Here is a 15,659-nt window from a genome sequence, read left to right on the forward strand (position 1 = left end):
TCACCTGTGGGAAGAAGCTTCTCCGGTGAGGGCTGAGCTACGCACTGGCCTATCAGTATACATTATACAGAGGCATAGAACTCATTTTATTGCTGTGCTCCTTTAGTTGAATAACAGGTGTAGATTTTTCCCCGAGGGCCCCTCCATAGGATTTCAAATCTCAGGGTAAGATAAAAAATATTTAAAGAACTCAGCACAGAGCCAGGCGGTGGTGGCGCACGCCTTTAATCCCAGCACTCGGGAGGCAGAGGCAGGCGGATCTCTGTGAGTTCGAGACCAGCCTGGTCTACAAGAGCTAGGTCCAGGACAGGCTCTAAAAAAGCTGCAGAGAAACCCTGTCTCGAAAAACCAAAAAAAAAAAAAAAAAAAAACTCAGCACAGAAGAAGAACAAATGGAGTGAAGGAGCTCTGAAGTTGTGACACTGTTCACGATGATAAAGACATTCACTTATGGTGAGAGGCGGTAAGTCAACTACATGTTACAATCTGTAGAATGGAAACTAAAATAAAATTTTATACCACTTTCGCTGTGATATAGTATATTCCATACAATCCACCTCCTTGACCTTGGGCAAAGAAATTCCACAGGCTCCCTTCCTAAAGTGGGAAATAAGTGATCTTATATTTTTGTTAAACATTTGTTAAAATAATTATTATTGGCTTCTGTTGCCTTAGTACATGTCTAATTCTAGGAAATCCTTATTAAGTTCCACCTCGGCTTTCTTATCTGACATGCTCAAGGCAGCAATAGGAAGGCAATGATAACGTAAGGTCTAAAATCTATGAGGCTCTTCATAAAGACTGGTCCGTAGTTCCCACTGGCATTGAACTGAGAAGGGCAGGTGGGACAGGACAGCTTAGGGAAAGAGCACACATTTGAGCTGAGAAGGATGCCTTGCCCCTGCAAGAACTCCATCTCTCTGGGCCCGGACGGAGATGGGGAAGGTGGAGAAGGGACATCATGCTTTCAGCCCCTCCCTGGAGTGAACCTAAGCGACACTTGCGACATCAGGGTCCTTGTGTTTAGCAGGTTCTGGGTAACGGGAGCCAGGGCGCCTGAGTCTAGAAGATTCCATCATAGCCACTCCATGACAGAGGCCCGCGGGGCCTTCCAGCCCCAACCACAAAATCATCGTGAGGAAAAGTGATGTGTGGGAGGATGTGTAGCCCTGCCCCATCAGCCGGGCTGTAACGCTGGGCTTTGCAGACAGCTTCGCTCTAGAACTGCTGTTGCCTCCTGGACACCCACAGCAGTGAAATAAATGGACATTTGGTGGAAATCCCTGAGCTGGGATCAGATCAGCCAACTGAAATGGAGTGGGTTTTGTTGTTGTTGTTTTGGACAGAAGCTTTAATTTGCTCAACATCGCTGGGACCAAAGCTTGTCACCTGTTAGCTCTGCAAACTTCTAGAGACACTGTTTACAGCAGGAAGTCTGGCTGCTTTAGATCAAAGCATAGACTCGGCTAAAAGGAATCATGAATACAAAACTGCAAAGCAATCGAGGAGAAGGAAGGCATCAACTACCTTTCAGAGGGTTGCTCTGAGAGGAGAGTCCGCCAGGGTCCTTAGAGGTATTCCACAAGATCATGGTAGTGGCCATCCTGCCGAGCCGGGCACTTGTATGAACTCCACACCACTCCCCACGCTGAGGGCCATGCTGGAGTTATGAGATACCCAGAGCCGGTCCCTGCAGCTGGGGGAGGGGCCAGGGAACAGAGGGCTCTTTTTCCTAATTAGCTGTTTTCATACAGCGAACACATGACCCAAACACAGCCACCAACTGGGTCTTTGACATATAGAGGCAGAAAGGGGGAGCGGGGCTTTTGTCTGCCGCACATTCTTTCAACTTGCCTGTCGCCCCAAACTGCAAACTCAGCAATGACTGAGATGAGCCGAACCGTTCCGGAGTTTGCTCAATGGACCTAGAGGCAGCATTGCTTCAGCCTACTCAGGGCTGAGAACACTGTAAGAGTGAAACTGGGCTAACGTCTCTCTTTTTACGGTATGTGTGTGCATGTGTAAATATATATATGTGTGTGTGTACTTATACATTTACACACACAGAGCAAATATATATAATATATATGTATATTATATATGTGTGTGTATGTATTTGTCATTTACCCAACTTTGCAGCACATCCTAAAATAGTATGATTGGAAAATAAATAAACTCACTAATTTTAATGACTCATATACCCCAGGAAAAAAAGGTAAGGCACCAATGACCACACTTGCTCTGTCCAGGCTTCCATTTTTACATCGCTTATTAACCCAGTCTAAACAATTGAACTGCAAACAGTAATGCCAAGGAAACTGCCATCCTGCGTGATGAAAGGTGGCCGGGGGTATGCTTACTCCATGGGTCAGCAAATGGAAGAACAAGCACTAAGACAAGGAGCAGAGGTTCCCCACTTCTCCGTATGCACGCATGTGTTTGTGCGGAAATGGTTGAATCTTTGATTCTGAAGCAATTAAAAAAAAAATCTCAAGATACCATTCAGCCATTGCTTAAGCAAGAGCAGCTACCCACCAATGGCCTTTCCAGAGCTACAGGTGATGTGCCAGCGCTCACCACCGCGGACTGGAGGTCGCCACAATGCCACATCTGATGGCACTGCCCCGGCAGCCACGAGCTGTGTCCACGCCCTGCTCAAAGAGAGTTCCCTCTGCAGCTGAAGCCTGGGCAGGCTCCGAGAACCCCAGGGCTGCAGTGGAAGAAATCGCTCAAGAACATAGAGCTAGCAGGTCCTAACCAGCCCTCCTGTGCTCTCCCACACGGCACTTCGCCGTGAGACACAGCTGGGGATGCTGATGAGCCCATGGAGTCAGATGGGAAAGTGTCGGGTTAAAACCCGGACAAAGCTGAGAGTTGATCGGCTTCATCTGAAGTTATGAGACACAAGATCGCACCTATCTTTGCAGAGTAAGACAGCACGGAAGATCACCCAGAAACTTTACCAAACACCCCAGCACACCGGACAACAGAGGCCAGTGCTTTGGAATTTTGAAATCTAGGTACCATCTTTCAGGTCCCACCTCCCTTGCTATGGACCAGCTGGACCCAGACATACATCCTCTCTGCTGAAAGCCAGCGACTGTGTCCTGCAGGAAGCATAATATCGTCACCGAGTTAGGGACCAGGTTTCTGTCTGCAGAGACGGGTCCCAGAGACAGATCTCCAGTGGGGGGCAGTAAGTGAGGAGTTGGGGGTGATCCAAGGGATCCAGAAACAAATGGAGCATGCAAACGCCTTCTAGAGAGAGTAGGCCAGAGTGCATTTCTGAAGACATATTAATCAAAACATCAAAAGTCAATCATTTGACAAATGGAAAAATGTAAATAAAAAGCAGCAGAAAATAGCCCTGGGTGTCAGCCAGGCCATCTGCAAAGGCTTAGATTCAGAGGCTAGTCTGTACCCAGTGTTAGAGTGCCCACATCTGTGAAACTCCGCCCATCGCCCTACAGAAGGGGCAGGTGTAGTGATATCTCATTTAATATTTCATTTAATAAATAAAGCTTGCCTGAAGATCAGAGAGTAAAACAGCCACCCTGTTTGGTCTTAAGACCAGGCAGTGGTGACACACACTAGTTTGCCATAGAAACCAGACAGTGGTTGGTGCATGCCCTGAGCCCTAGACGGGAGGAGGCAGCTCTTAGCTCAGTCTCTGAGATTCCTGGAAGCAGGATCGCCATTTCAGACTGAGGTAGAGGTAAGAGCCAGTGGCTGACTGCTTTGCTTTTCTGACCTTCAGGTTGAACCCCAATTTCTGTCTCTGGGTTTTTATTAACCAGGCCATAGGTAGACACTGGGACAGGTGATGAGGGGTGCTTGGCGCTGCCTCCGTACCTCCTTAAATGCTGGCAGGTCTCTTTGTCAGCAAACGTCTCATTCTCACACAGCTGCTTCCTATTTCCCCTTGAGTGTTCCATGCCCTCTTGCTTTCTGAAGAGCCTAGCAGAGTTATGTCCCACCCCCAACAGATGCCTTCACGCCGACGTCCTCGTGACCTCAGAGACAGCAGGTGGGACTGTGACTGACTCCAAAGAGGTGAACTCAGTGCACAGAAAAGTGGCTGGACATTGTGTGTGTGTGACACCGTATACCTTACCGAAGCTGGGAGCACTGTGCAGGGTCATGTCCCGGATCACCCTGGTACCAAAGCAAGACCACATCAGCAGGAACTGCTGCGCTACTTTCTTCAGGGACCCTTGTCTCTTGGCAGCTACCTACAAGCAAGTGAATGGCTTTAATACTTCAGTTTGGCATTCACTATTGGCTCTGAAAAACGAGGGAAGCCTGCAAGCCTTCAAGTTCAAGCCTGGGAAGCAGTGATTTTTTTCTCTCGACTTTTTGGTTTTAGCAGCATAAACACACTTCATAGAAGCTGGTGCCAAAGGGACAAGTGAGGGATGCAAACCTGGGTGAGTCAGGGACAGGAGAGTCAGTCCTGTCTCTGTCACCTCCACCTCCCAGGGTTGGGACCGGGGCTCCTCCCTGCAACCCGAGCGCTATGGATGCTGAGGAGCACCAGCTAGCTCATCTGGGGTTCCGAGACAACCAACCATCTGCAGGAACCACGGCTGCCCCTTCCCTTCTGCCTACCAACCTTCACAACGCATCGGTCGACCATGGTGTCCAGCCATTCTATGTAAGACTCGATAGGCGACTGCTCCTCCAGCAGGTGGTCAAACTCCTGGTACACTGTGAACAAAGCAGAGCCCACACCTCACTCAAGCTGCGGTTCCACAGAGGTACATCCTTAAAGGCACAGAAGGCTGAACCGCACGGTTCTTCATGACCCAGCTGAGATGAAATCCTTTCAGCCCTCCTCCTGCCCCTCTCCAGCAGACACGTCATCCCCCCCCCATACCCTCACAGCCCATTACTGTTTTTATTATATCATTAAGAGCACTGGCCAATAGCTAGTCAGGTGTCAAGTGTCCTTGCTGGATCTTCTCTAATGTCACGGTGTAATGCATCATCTGTGCTACAGCTGTTATCCTGGAAAGCCTTGATGAACCATTATTAGGCCAGGGCATTGCCATCTCTTGCTGTCTGTCCAGGATGGGACACAAGCAATGACCCCACTGTTTCTGGACTACAGCTATATTGTGTAAGTAGCTCGCCCAGGCTCTCAGTGCTACACATGTGTACTTGATGCACGCTAATCAAATGACACCATCTGTTCCCCTCGCTGCCCCGTCTTCAGCTTCTCGCTAGGAAAGGTAAGCGTGGAGTGTGTGGGAATCCGTGAAGCTCTGTGGGAAACAGGCGCGTGGCTGTGGACACTCGCATTGCAACCATCTCTTTAGTGAGGATTTTCCGTGTGGGTTTCAGACATGGAGTTAAATAAATAAAACCACAGTTCAAGAGCTGTACATTTTTCCCACGTGAGAAGGCCAGCCAGTTCGCTCTGTTTTGCTTGTTTGATAACTCTCTGCAAGTCAAACAGTCCCCATGCTTAGCATAAAGACGGGCTTTAAAAGACATTGATCTTTCTCAGATTACAGACGACAGGTAGGGTGGCTCGTCACCACGTGAAGGTCTGTCACCATGACAGAATGGAGACCAGCCTAGGGCTCTGGCCTGCCGTGAGGCTTGCCTCACATGGTTAGCAGCCTCAACTGTGGGTGGTGCCATTCCACAGGCCGGGGTCCTGAGCTGAACGAAAAGGAGAACACAGGCTGAGCACAAGCAATCCTCACTGCCTGCCTCCTCACCTGGATCACTTCAAGTTCCTGCCGTCACGACTACCCTGGAAGGACACGGCAGAGCCTAAGATGTGTCTTTCTCTGTGTCAGACAACCACGCTTTGTTTGACAGTGATGATAAAAATGGTTGTACAGTAAAGATGGCAACAGCTGACCTTGAGAACTCGCTAAATGTCAGGCACTCTCTCCAGTGACTTCTATGGGCACAGCAGTCAGTTAACCTTAAGACAGACCCTCAAGTGTTAATGTCGTGACCCCAGAGCTCAGGACCGCCTGGCACAGAGTAGAGGTGCAGCTGGTTACTCAGTGAATAGACGGACAACCCAAAGAGGGGGTGCTCTCTTTCTTCCCACCTGCAAGTAAAGAAACCAAGGCACTTCAAGAGGAGGGACTGCCAGATGTTTCACAGCTGGTGAGCTGCAGGTAAGATTCCAAAGAGCTCTGCCCTTGCAGCTGCCTCCTAGCCAGTGCCATTGGGAGCACCCCACCGTGACCAGTGCCGTCGGCAGCACTCCCCTGTGCACTAAGCCTGCAGTATGTCATCCTGTTTAACTCCTCTGCATTATTCTCATTGTATGGCACAAGAAACCATGATCCCCATGCACTGGAACCAAGGTTCCAGCAAGCTCTTTTGGGCAAGCAGCCCCTCCCTTTCCTAAGGCAGCCCTTAACACCCATTCTAGTGGTGTGCTCAAAGACCAGCCGCATGAGAGCTAAAGTGAGCCGGGCTCCACGGCACAGGTGCAATGGTGACCTTGACAACAAGAATCTGCAGATGTCAGCTGGTTGGAACCAGAGTGAAGTGCAGCAAGCAGGTGCCCCCACCCTGCTCAGACTGACTTCTGGGACCACTGCACTGTGCTCCACGGACTCCGCTCCTGTCTACTGGGAGGTACAGGTATGACACCTATGTCCTGGGCCTTAGGCTTGGCCCCTGGCTCAGACGCTCCTTTCTGGCATTGATCACACAGTACTGTGCTCTTTACCAAGGGGCAGCACACTTGTAGTGAGTGTGGGACTCGCCACGGACCCTGGGCTCTGTGTCAGAGGGGCAGTGTCTATCCCAGCCACCGCCCAGCTGTTCACAAGAGCCTGATCCAGGACAGACACACAGCGAGGACCAGCTGGACTGAAGTGGACCACAACGTAATTCCAGCTTCAAATGACACCATTCTACCCAGCATCTAAAGTAACTTGGAGAGAGAACCCGAGGAGTCTCTCTCAGAGACGGAGGCAGCACTGTCGTCCATGAGGCTGCAGCACAGGCTCAGCCTGGTCCCTTCAACCAGCTCTGCTGACTGTATTTTTCTCTAAGCCTGGTTCACATTTTCCTTCCCACAAAAGGTTCTAAGGGAGAGGGAGGTCAGTATAAAACTGTGAGTGGTAAAAACGGAGAAGCGAGGCTACCAGTGGGTCTCTGCTCCTCAGACATCACCAGATGCCAGTTGCATGCCTGGCTCATTGGGAGGCCTGAGACATAGTGACCAGCGGTTTCCCATGGGCTGTTAGGGTGCTTAGGAACATGGTTTCTTTAGATCGAGCTGACAAGGGGGAAGAGAGCCAGAATCGGGCCTGAAAGCTGGGGAGATGGCTCAGTGGGTAGAGTTTGAGGTGTGGTCTGGATCCCCAGAACTCACATTTAATGAACAGCTGTGTGCGGAGCAGCACACAGGTACAACTTCAGCGCAGAGACAGGAGACTTCCCAGGAGCTTAAAAGCCAGCTACCTTGGTGTGCTGGCTGGTTTTATGTCAGCTTGACACAAGCTAAAGTCATCTGAGAGGAGGGAGCCTCGACTGAGAAAAAGCCTCCAGAAGATCTGGGTTGTAGGGTATCGTCTTAGAGATTAACAGGGGAGGGCCCAGCCTATCGTGGGTGGTGCCACTGATGGGTGTCCTGGGTTCTATAAGAAAGCAGACTGAGCGAGTCACGGGGAACAAGCCAGTAAGCAGCGTTCCTCGGTGGCTTTTGTATCAGCTCTGCCCCCAGGCTCCTGCCCACTTGAGTTCCTGTCCAGGCTACAGTGTGACGGGCTACAGTGTGATTGATGGGCTACAGTGTGATTGATGGGCTACATACAGTGTGATTGATGGGCTACAGTGTGACTGATGGGCTACAGTGTGATTGATGGGAGACAGTGTGACAGGCTACATACAGTGTAATTGATGGGCTACAGTGTGACGGGCTACAGTGTGATGGGCTACAGTGTGAAAACATAAGCCAAACAAACCCTTTCCTCCCCAGGCGGCTTTGGTCATGGTGTTTCATCGCAGCAGTGGTGATGCCTAAGCAGGACACCTGGCGTAGGCAGTGACGAACAGGAGACCTTGTCTCAGACAAGGTGAAAGGTGAAGGCTGAGGTTGTCCTCTGACCTGCATACATGCTGTGGCATAGGTGCAGCTACACATGCACACACGCACACACGCACACGCGCGCGCGCGCGCGCACACACACACACACACAGAAAGAAAACAAACAGAAAGAATCCCAACAGAAAGTGCTCAGGAAGACCCTGTACCCTCCCAAGATCAGCCCCACTTTACAATTTTGGTCCCCTCTGCTCTTTCCCAGCGGAGCTGCCCTGGGCTGGAGATGGCACAAGGTGCATCACACCGCCCTGGGGAAGCCCCGTCAACTCTCGGGAGCTGAGTTCTCTCAGATGTAAAATGGGAGTGATGGGAGACTGTCCTCCATGTGGCTGTGAGGCAGAACTGATGGCATCACACACAGTGGGTTTGATAGAGCACTTGGTGGAGAACAGGCGTCTGATAAACTGCATTATTATCTCAGCCGTTTCCCCTAAGACGCAGCAGCAGACAAGTGGGTAACTGTGCGGGAGAAGGATGAAGAACCTGGGTTAGTCTGGGGTCTAAACCCAGGAAGAAGGTCCAGTGGAGGCCAGGTTCAGATATTTAGGGCTCTGCTGGCCTTTGAGAGGCCTTGAAAGGAAGCACCCTCTAATAGGGAATCTCAGAGAATGCTGGATCATAAACAGCCCAGGCTTAGACCAGCCGGCAGAAGACAGAGATCCCCCAGGACAACAGTGTGGAGGAGCAGACCCTGCCACTCAAGAGGCCTGGGCTTTTCTGAACAGACCCCTCCTCCTGGTGGGCATTGGGGCGACGATGTAATTACCCCACACAGAAGGGACGGGTCTTGGACCGTCTGCCTTCAGCGCCACCCTCCCTGGAACCTCCGAGGGGCACTGACTACTCCACCTGAGAGTGTGTGCCCTGCTGCCCTTCTGAGGAAAGGAAGGCCAAAGTGAGGCCCGCCCCGCCCCGAGCACTGAGCTGGGCCAAGGCTCAGAGGAGGAACAGGAGTCTCTAAGGTGGTCCCTGTGTTGTTTAACTCTCGGATGCAAACATCTCACCCACATCCACATGGGGCTGCCGGCACTGGAGGAAGTCGTTGCCCACACAGCCATGAACGCATGTGCATGGAAGCAACTCGCCACCATTCACGTCTTCTCAGACTTCAATGTGCCTGAAAGGGTCACCCGCTAGTGTGTGTGTGTGTGCGTGTGTGTGCGTGTCTGTGTGTGGTGTGTGTGTGTGGTGTGTGTGTGGTGTGTGTGGTGTGTGTGTGTGCTGTGTGGGGTGTGTGTGTGTGGTGTGTGGGGTGTGTGTGTGTGGTGTGTGTGTGGTGTGTGTGTGTGTGTGGTGTGTGTGGGGTGTGTGTGTGTGTGGGGTGTGTGGCAGGGGGGGGAGGGAAGTAGGGGGGCCGGCTCACGGTCACCTGACCCTCACGTCACATGGTCACCGGCACACAGGCAGCTCGTCCAGCTGTCTCTATACTGACGTACACCAAGGCAGGCCATACGTTTCAGTTCCCAGTCTTTCTGTCACTGCCTTGGAGGTATGCGTGGCATTCAGGGTCACATGCAGGGTCCTTTGTATGACATTGTGTCCTGCCCAATGGCATCAGCCATGTTGACACATATCCTCTTAAGTAAATTAGCCCTCCTGTCTGGCCAACCCATTTAACAAGAACAATAGGAAGAATGGGACCCAGGGAAGAGGGCAGGGTGGGAATACCACTGGAATATTTATCAATTAAAAACAGAAACAGAAGGACTGCAGCCTCTGGGGACACCTTACACTGAATGATGAGCCTGCGGTGCTCATCCCGGGAGTCCTCCATGGTGTAGAGAGTCTGCTTGGTGATGCTGCTCAGGTCCACGTTCCTCCAGTCCTCCAGCATCTGGAGCGTGATGTCCGCGCTGTGGATCACCGTCCGAGATGCCTGTAACCCAATCCAACCATCGTGAGCTCCCAGTTAAAAGCCGGCCTCTCTGTCCCCTGTGTGCCTTCTGAGTGGGTATGCTTATTGCATTTTGTAGACTACTCAGAGATCCAGGGAAACTCAATTTTAAGAAACAATGGTGATACCATGACCCGAAAAATTCAGAGAGACACTTTTTCTTCCTGAGGCTTTCTCCTCCCCCTTCTTTTTCTCCACTACGGTGGCCTGCACCAGGTCAAACCCTGCTGTTGTTCCCAGTCCCTCTAGTCTTGACCCCAACAATAACCTGTGCGCCTCCAGTGCCAGAAAAGGAACAGGACCACGCCGAGGAACTGCTCCAGCTACCCGGGGCCCAACTGGGTCAGAAATCTCACAATGAATATTTTTCACATAAATGTATCATAAATGCTCCAAAATATACAAAGAACTCAAGAAATTGGTCACCAAAAGAACAAATAATCCAATAAAAAGTAGACTACAGACCTAAATAGAGAACTCTCAACAGAGGAATCTAAAATGGCTGAAAGACACTTAAGGAAAAGCTCAACATCCTTAGTTATCAGAGAAATGCAAATCAAAACATCTCTGAGATTCCATCTTACACCTGTAAGAATGGCCAAGATCAAAAACACTGATGACAGCTTATGCTGGAGAGGATGTAGGGTAAAGGGAACACTCCTGCATTGCTGGTACAGCCCCTTTGGATATCAGTGTGGCGATTTCTCAGAAAATTAGGAAACAACCTTCCTCAAGACCCAGCAATACCACTTTTGGGTATATATCCAAAGGATGCTCAATCGTGCCACAAGGACATATTCATAGCAGCATTGTTTGTCATATCCAGAACCTGGAAACAACCTAAATGCCCCTCGACCGAAGAATGGATAAGGAAAATGTGCTACATTTACACAATGGAGTACTGCACAGCAGAAAAAAAATAACAACGGCTTGAAATCTGCAGGCAAATGGATGGAGCTAGAAAACATCATATTGAATGAGGTAACCCAGGCACAGAAAGACAATTATTACATGTACTCACTCATAGGTGGTTTTTAAACATAAAGCAAAGAAAACCAGCCCACAAATCACAATCCCAGAGAACCTAGACAACAATGAGAACCCTAAGAGAGACTTATGTAGATCTAATCTACATGGGAAGTAGAAAAAGACAAGAGCTCCTGAGTTAACTGGGAGCATGGGGACCTTGTGGGAGGGTTGAAGGGGAGGGGAGAGGAAGGTAGAGGAACAGAGAAAAAGGTAGAGCTCAATAAAAATCAATTAAAAAAAGAAAAAATGTATCAGCAGCATTTGGGGTTCTTCTTTGTGCTTGTTTTTATATAATTAGGAGAGTGAAAAATGTGAATAAGGTAGAAAAATAGGAGACATTAAGACACAGGTAGGTGTGCATGTGCGTGTGTGTGTGTGTGTGTGTGTGTGTGTGTGTGTGTGTGAGTGTCTTTAAAACTATAGCTTCCCCAGCAAACTGTTGCTAGTGAACTGAAATTCACAACTAGACCAACACTAATCAAAACACTAATAAAAGGAGAGGACATCCGGGCTACTTCTTTTACTCACATATTTGTAAAGCATCTTTTAATAAACTTTTTGTAAAAACTGGAAACATACAAGGACATCCTTGGTATCTAGCCCAAGTGGACAATGTTTGTCAACTTCTGGGCAGAGGTAACTGTCGCCCTGCCCGCCTCTGCTCACACAAGTCGAATCCACGTCTGAGCTTCTGTACCCCAGCTCTGCTGCTTGTCCCCCTGGGCTCACCATCTGTGAAATGGGGACACAGTGGTACCTGCCTCTTGACGTCCCTCGTGATGGCTATTACGTGTAGCGCACAGACTGGAAGCAAGGCTCCATGGCCAAGCGTCACTGCTGAGGTCGGTTTGCTTTGCATCGACTGGGCTGACGCTTGGGAACCTTTGCATGCTGTGTTCCCACAGACTGAAACCTTCTCCCCCTACCACTGTATCCCAGTTAAATACTTGATGTTCTGTGCTTTCCCCCGATTTCTATCCCATTTTCTTCTTAATATGCTTATTTGTTTGTTTGTTCATTCATTGACTTGTTTTCCTGAATTAGGTACCACCTAGCACAGTGTCTGGCATGCAGCAGGCACTCAAGAGAGTTCCTGAAATGGGTGCTAAGGTGAGCGCCACTCGAGTGGCCCGCCTGTTAGTGTATCACAAGAGAGCCTGACATATAGAGGAGTCTCTTCTTAGGGCTTGCTTAATTTGACTTGCTCCGTGTGGGTGTTTGAGCTTATGAGCTCAAATGTACTGTTGTGTTTCATTCCCAGAATTAGCCCCAGTCCAGACTTCTGGCTGGGCCAGGAGTGTGTCTGGGAGCTGTCTAGCGAGGTTAGAAAGGTGGTATTTAGTGACCGTGCAAGGTGAAGAGGCTGTGTGTGTGTGCATGTGTTATGTGTGCAAGTTTGTGAATGTAGGTATACACATGCGTGCGCGCGCACACACACACACACACACACACACACACACCACGAGAGTGTAAGCATGGGAACAGAGGTCTATTAAGTGCATTAATGAGGCAACATCCTTCCTAAAGTACCCGAGCCCCAGAGGAAAACACCAAAAGCACGTGCTTGTTTCCAGGTAGGGCTAAGCTTCCCTTTTCCAAGTAAAAGAGAGCAAGAGAGTGCAGCTGGCACAAATTCTCAGAAATACAGGACATGTGTCTTGGTTTCCCCCATAACCACGCTCTTCCCTGCATTCCAGTCATCTGTCGGATTGTTCCCAGAACAATGCCCAGGGGCTACCTTTGCCACAGCTGTCCAGTCTAGAAGGGCTTCCCTCTGTCCCTAAACCATGTTGTGTGCCTTCGATGACAAGAACAGATGTAAGGAGACCAAGGTGGAGCCTGCCTTGGACTGTTTTCAATCAGAAAACCCCACCTCCTGCCTTGTCATTGCATAACCAGGGTCCCCCAAGAGCCAGACGGCACTCTACAGGAGGGGCTACAAACTGGAATGTGTGAAGGCAGTTGATGTGAACGGTTCGGGTGGATCAGCTCCGACAGGGAGCTGGAGACGAGGGGGATGCCACGGTGCCAAACGCTGACGACTGCCCAGGTAATGCCACTCTGGGCGAGCTGCGACTTCCTCCAGATGTCATCCTGAGCAAGTGAGACAACTGGCATCTCCTGGGGAGAGGTCAAGGGTGCTGCATACACAATTGCACCCCCAGTATCAACAGTAGTTGGCAAACCCAGCAATTCAGTTCAAGGAAACACAAAACTGGGAGCCCAGATCATGTCAGAAAGGTCAGGACAACCGATGTTGCACACAAGTTACAACTTTGGATGGGGGCTGAGGTTTTCAGTGCCTTACGTATAGAAACTGAACACATAAGAGAGAGGACCCTGTTATGCCACGGACTTGACGCCAGTTACAGGAAATTATCCCTGTGGATGTCGTCCCTGACCTCTGCAATGACCCGGTAGTGGTTAATGCAAATGAGAGCAGACAGCTACCTGGCAAAGGTGATTCAGTGACGTTTGCCTTCGCAGAATTTGGGAAAACCTTCTCGACACTGCAACAAGAAAGACAAGAAACTGGAAACATTTGCATGTTTGATGTTCCAACCAGGAGCGGGTTTCAAAACGTGGTTCTTTTCTCAGTGGGCTTCACTGCCCTGCCTCTAGGTACTAGCGGGCATGCGCCCACGTCTGACTCCTGTGTTTCAGCTCCAACAGCCATTTTCTGATGATGATACTTAGGGTACAGATTTCAAAATCACACACATGCTGCACTCGCAGGTGTGGGAAACCTTGGCATCAACCAACCTTGAGCCAAAGCAATTATCTACTTGGCTTTCACTTTGCTAATTGCAAGCTCACTGCTTTCCAGCTAATCGCAGGAATCAAACGAAAGCTTTGAAGAAGCCCCTTTAAGACACGGCCCACGGCGTGTCTCATCGGAACCGTGACTGCCCCACTGCTGTGTGGTCAGGGGTGCTACTGTGGAACACGGGCTGCCCCACAAGGGAACTTGGCATTTGTCGTTTCGGCCAAATGGCCTCTGTTTGTGGGTTTTGATTTTTGAAAGGCTGTTTGTCTATCTGCCCTTAGCATCTGATTATTTGAAGTGAAGGGACCTTATATCTGTTGATTTATTTTTTTAAGGCATGTCCCTGTTCACAGTCTTAATTCTTCCAGTCTTGCACGGGGGAGGGGGTGGTGGTAGTGGGAGGCTGGGAGGCACTTGCTTCCCTGCTCCTGCACAATCTCCAAACATCCAGGCTCCCTGGGGAGGAACCACTTCCTCCAAGCAGGCACAGGTGGAAGGCCCAGCCCACCTCCTCCTGGCTGCAGACTTTGAGGGGCTTGTTTTGTCGGTGCTGTAATTAAAACGGGCACAGGGCATTCTTCTCATTAATTTCTGAACTGGTCATGAAATAGTCAGAAATTTCCCCAGGATTATTCTAATTTGTACTCAGAGCTAGCTTGGTTTGAAAAATAGTGTGTGGGGTGGAGGGATGGGGGGGCTGTGTGTGCAGGGAGATGAACTTCTAATTTTCCAGGCCAATCAATTGTTAATCCTGCTCCTTAATTACTTTTTCTTTAACTTTGTGATGTGGAATTTAGTGCTGGAGAAAAGAAAAGAACTGAGAGCCCTGAAATAAAGCAGGTTCATCAATAGGTGGCGGGCGCTGCGGGGTCTCCGAGGTCTCAAAGGCCTGCTTTGCCTGCAGAGAAGGGGATTTGAGCGCCTTCACTTGCCCCAGTGGCACTGCACTTGTTTTGGCACGGACTGCACGCTGTACTCAAACGGGCCTTTAAGAAACATATTTTAAAACCTTGTTTTGCTTAAAATCATCTCATCTTTGTTCAATGGCAACAACTGTGTTGTACACGAGTCTTCTCTGCGCTCAGACCACTGAGACAGAGCGAAGCCAGGCTTTTCAGACTCGGCTAATGCTGGGGACTACAGGAACTACTTAGCCAAGAAAACATTCGTGGCTCCAGCCCCCTTATAAGAAATATTAATTTGGCTTTCTAATTAGGCAGAGAATCTGTGAGGCTCTTACGCTAGCTACAGCCTTTTGTGGACAGGCGTTTCAAGGACACCTCAAGCATTAAATTTGATTTGTGAATCCATGGCTGTGTGGCTCTGTGGCTTTGGGGAAGTTTCTCTGCCTCTCTACACCTGTAGATAGGGACACGACGTCCTACCTCATCGTGGTGCCCGCCGTAAGAATTAAGTGGAGTTAGGAGTATTGTGTTGACTGCTGACTTTGGAATCAGACAGGGAGACTGAGGTAAATCCTGTCTCTGCTTCTTACTTGCCAAGGCCCAAATGAGTCCCTTCTCCTTGTTGCTAGCAGCAAACATTTTGCTAGGATTAAATGAGTGCACATGTGGGAAGTACTTAGCCTAACCCCCGGAGCTTCATGGTCCGAGTGCTATTTCCTCAGTGACTCACGTGACAGGAGTGGCTTTGAAATGCTGCCCTCACTCTGTTCCGCTCCCAAACTCAATACTTACATTCAAATTTGATGTTTCTCAGGTTTTCTGGGAGGTCATGGAGAGCCACTTTCAGCCACTCGTCTAGCTGCTTGGCGAACTTTCGGATCACCTGAGTTAGGCTGAAGGAAGAAATGAGGAGTTTAAGCGTGTCCTGAGTTTCTGCGCCCCCAGACAAATTCATTTCACATGATCCTCTGCTGGCTG

At 49.8% G+C, this 15,659-nt stretch overlaps 1 protein-coding gene across 2 annotated transcripts in view; it reads right to left on the reverse strand.

Moving 5' to 3' along the window:
- Rfx4 (regulatory factor X4) overlaps positions 1-15,659 on the reverse strand; it is a 64,989-nt gene that overhangs the window by 25,781 nt on the left and 23,549 nt on the right. For both annotated transcript variants that reach the window (XM_038315102.1, XM_038315101.2), the window contains 5 exons: positions 15,474-15,574; positions 13,461-13,519; positions 9,818-9,962; positions 4,613-4,707; positions 4,115-4,232 (listed from right to left, as the gene is read on the reverse strand). In XM_038315102.1, coding sequence (XP_038171030.1) covers positions 4,115-4,232; positions 4,613-4,707; positions 9,818-9,962; positions 13,461-13,519; positions 15,474-15,574 — 518 coding nt within the window. The remainder of the gene's footprint in view (positions 1-4,114; positions 4,233-4,612; positions 4,708-9,817; positions 9,963-13,460; positions 13,520-15,473; positions 15,575-15,659) is intronic.

Source organism: Arvicola amphibius, chromosome 17 (assembly GCF_903992535.2).
Source record: "Arvicola amphibius chromosome 17, mArvAmp1.2, whole genome shotgun sequence".
In the NCBI taxonomy this organism is placed as follows: domain Eukaryota; kingdom Metazoa; phylum Chordata; class Mammalia; order Rodentia; family Cricetidae; genus Arvicola; species Arvicola amphibius.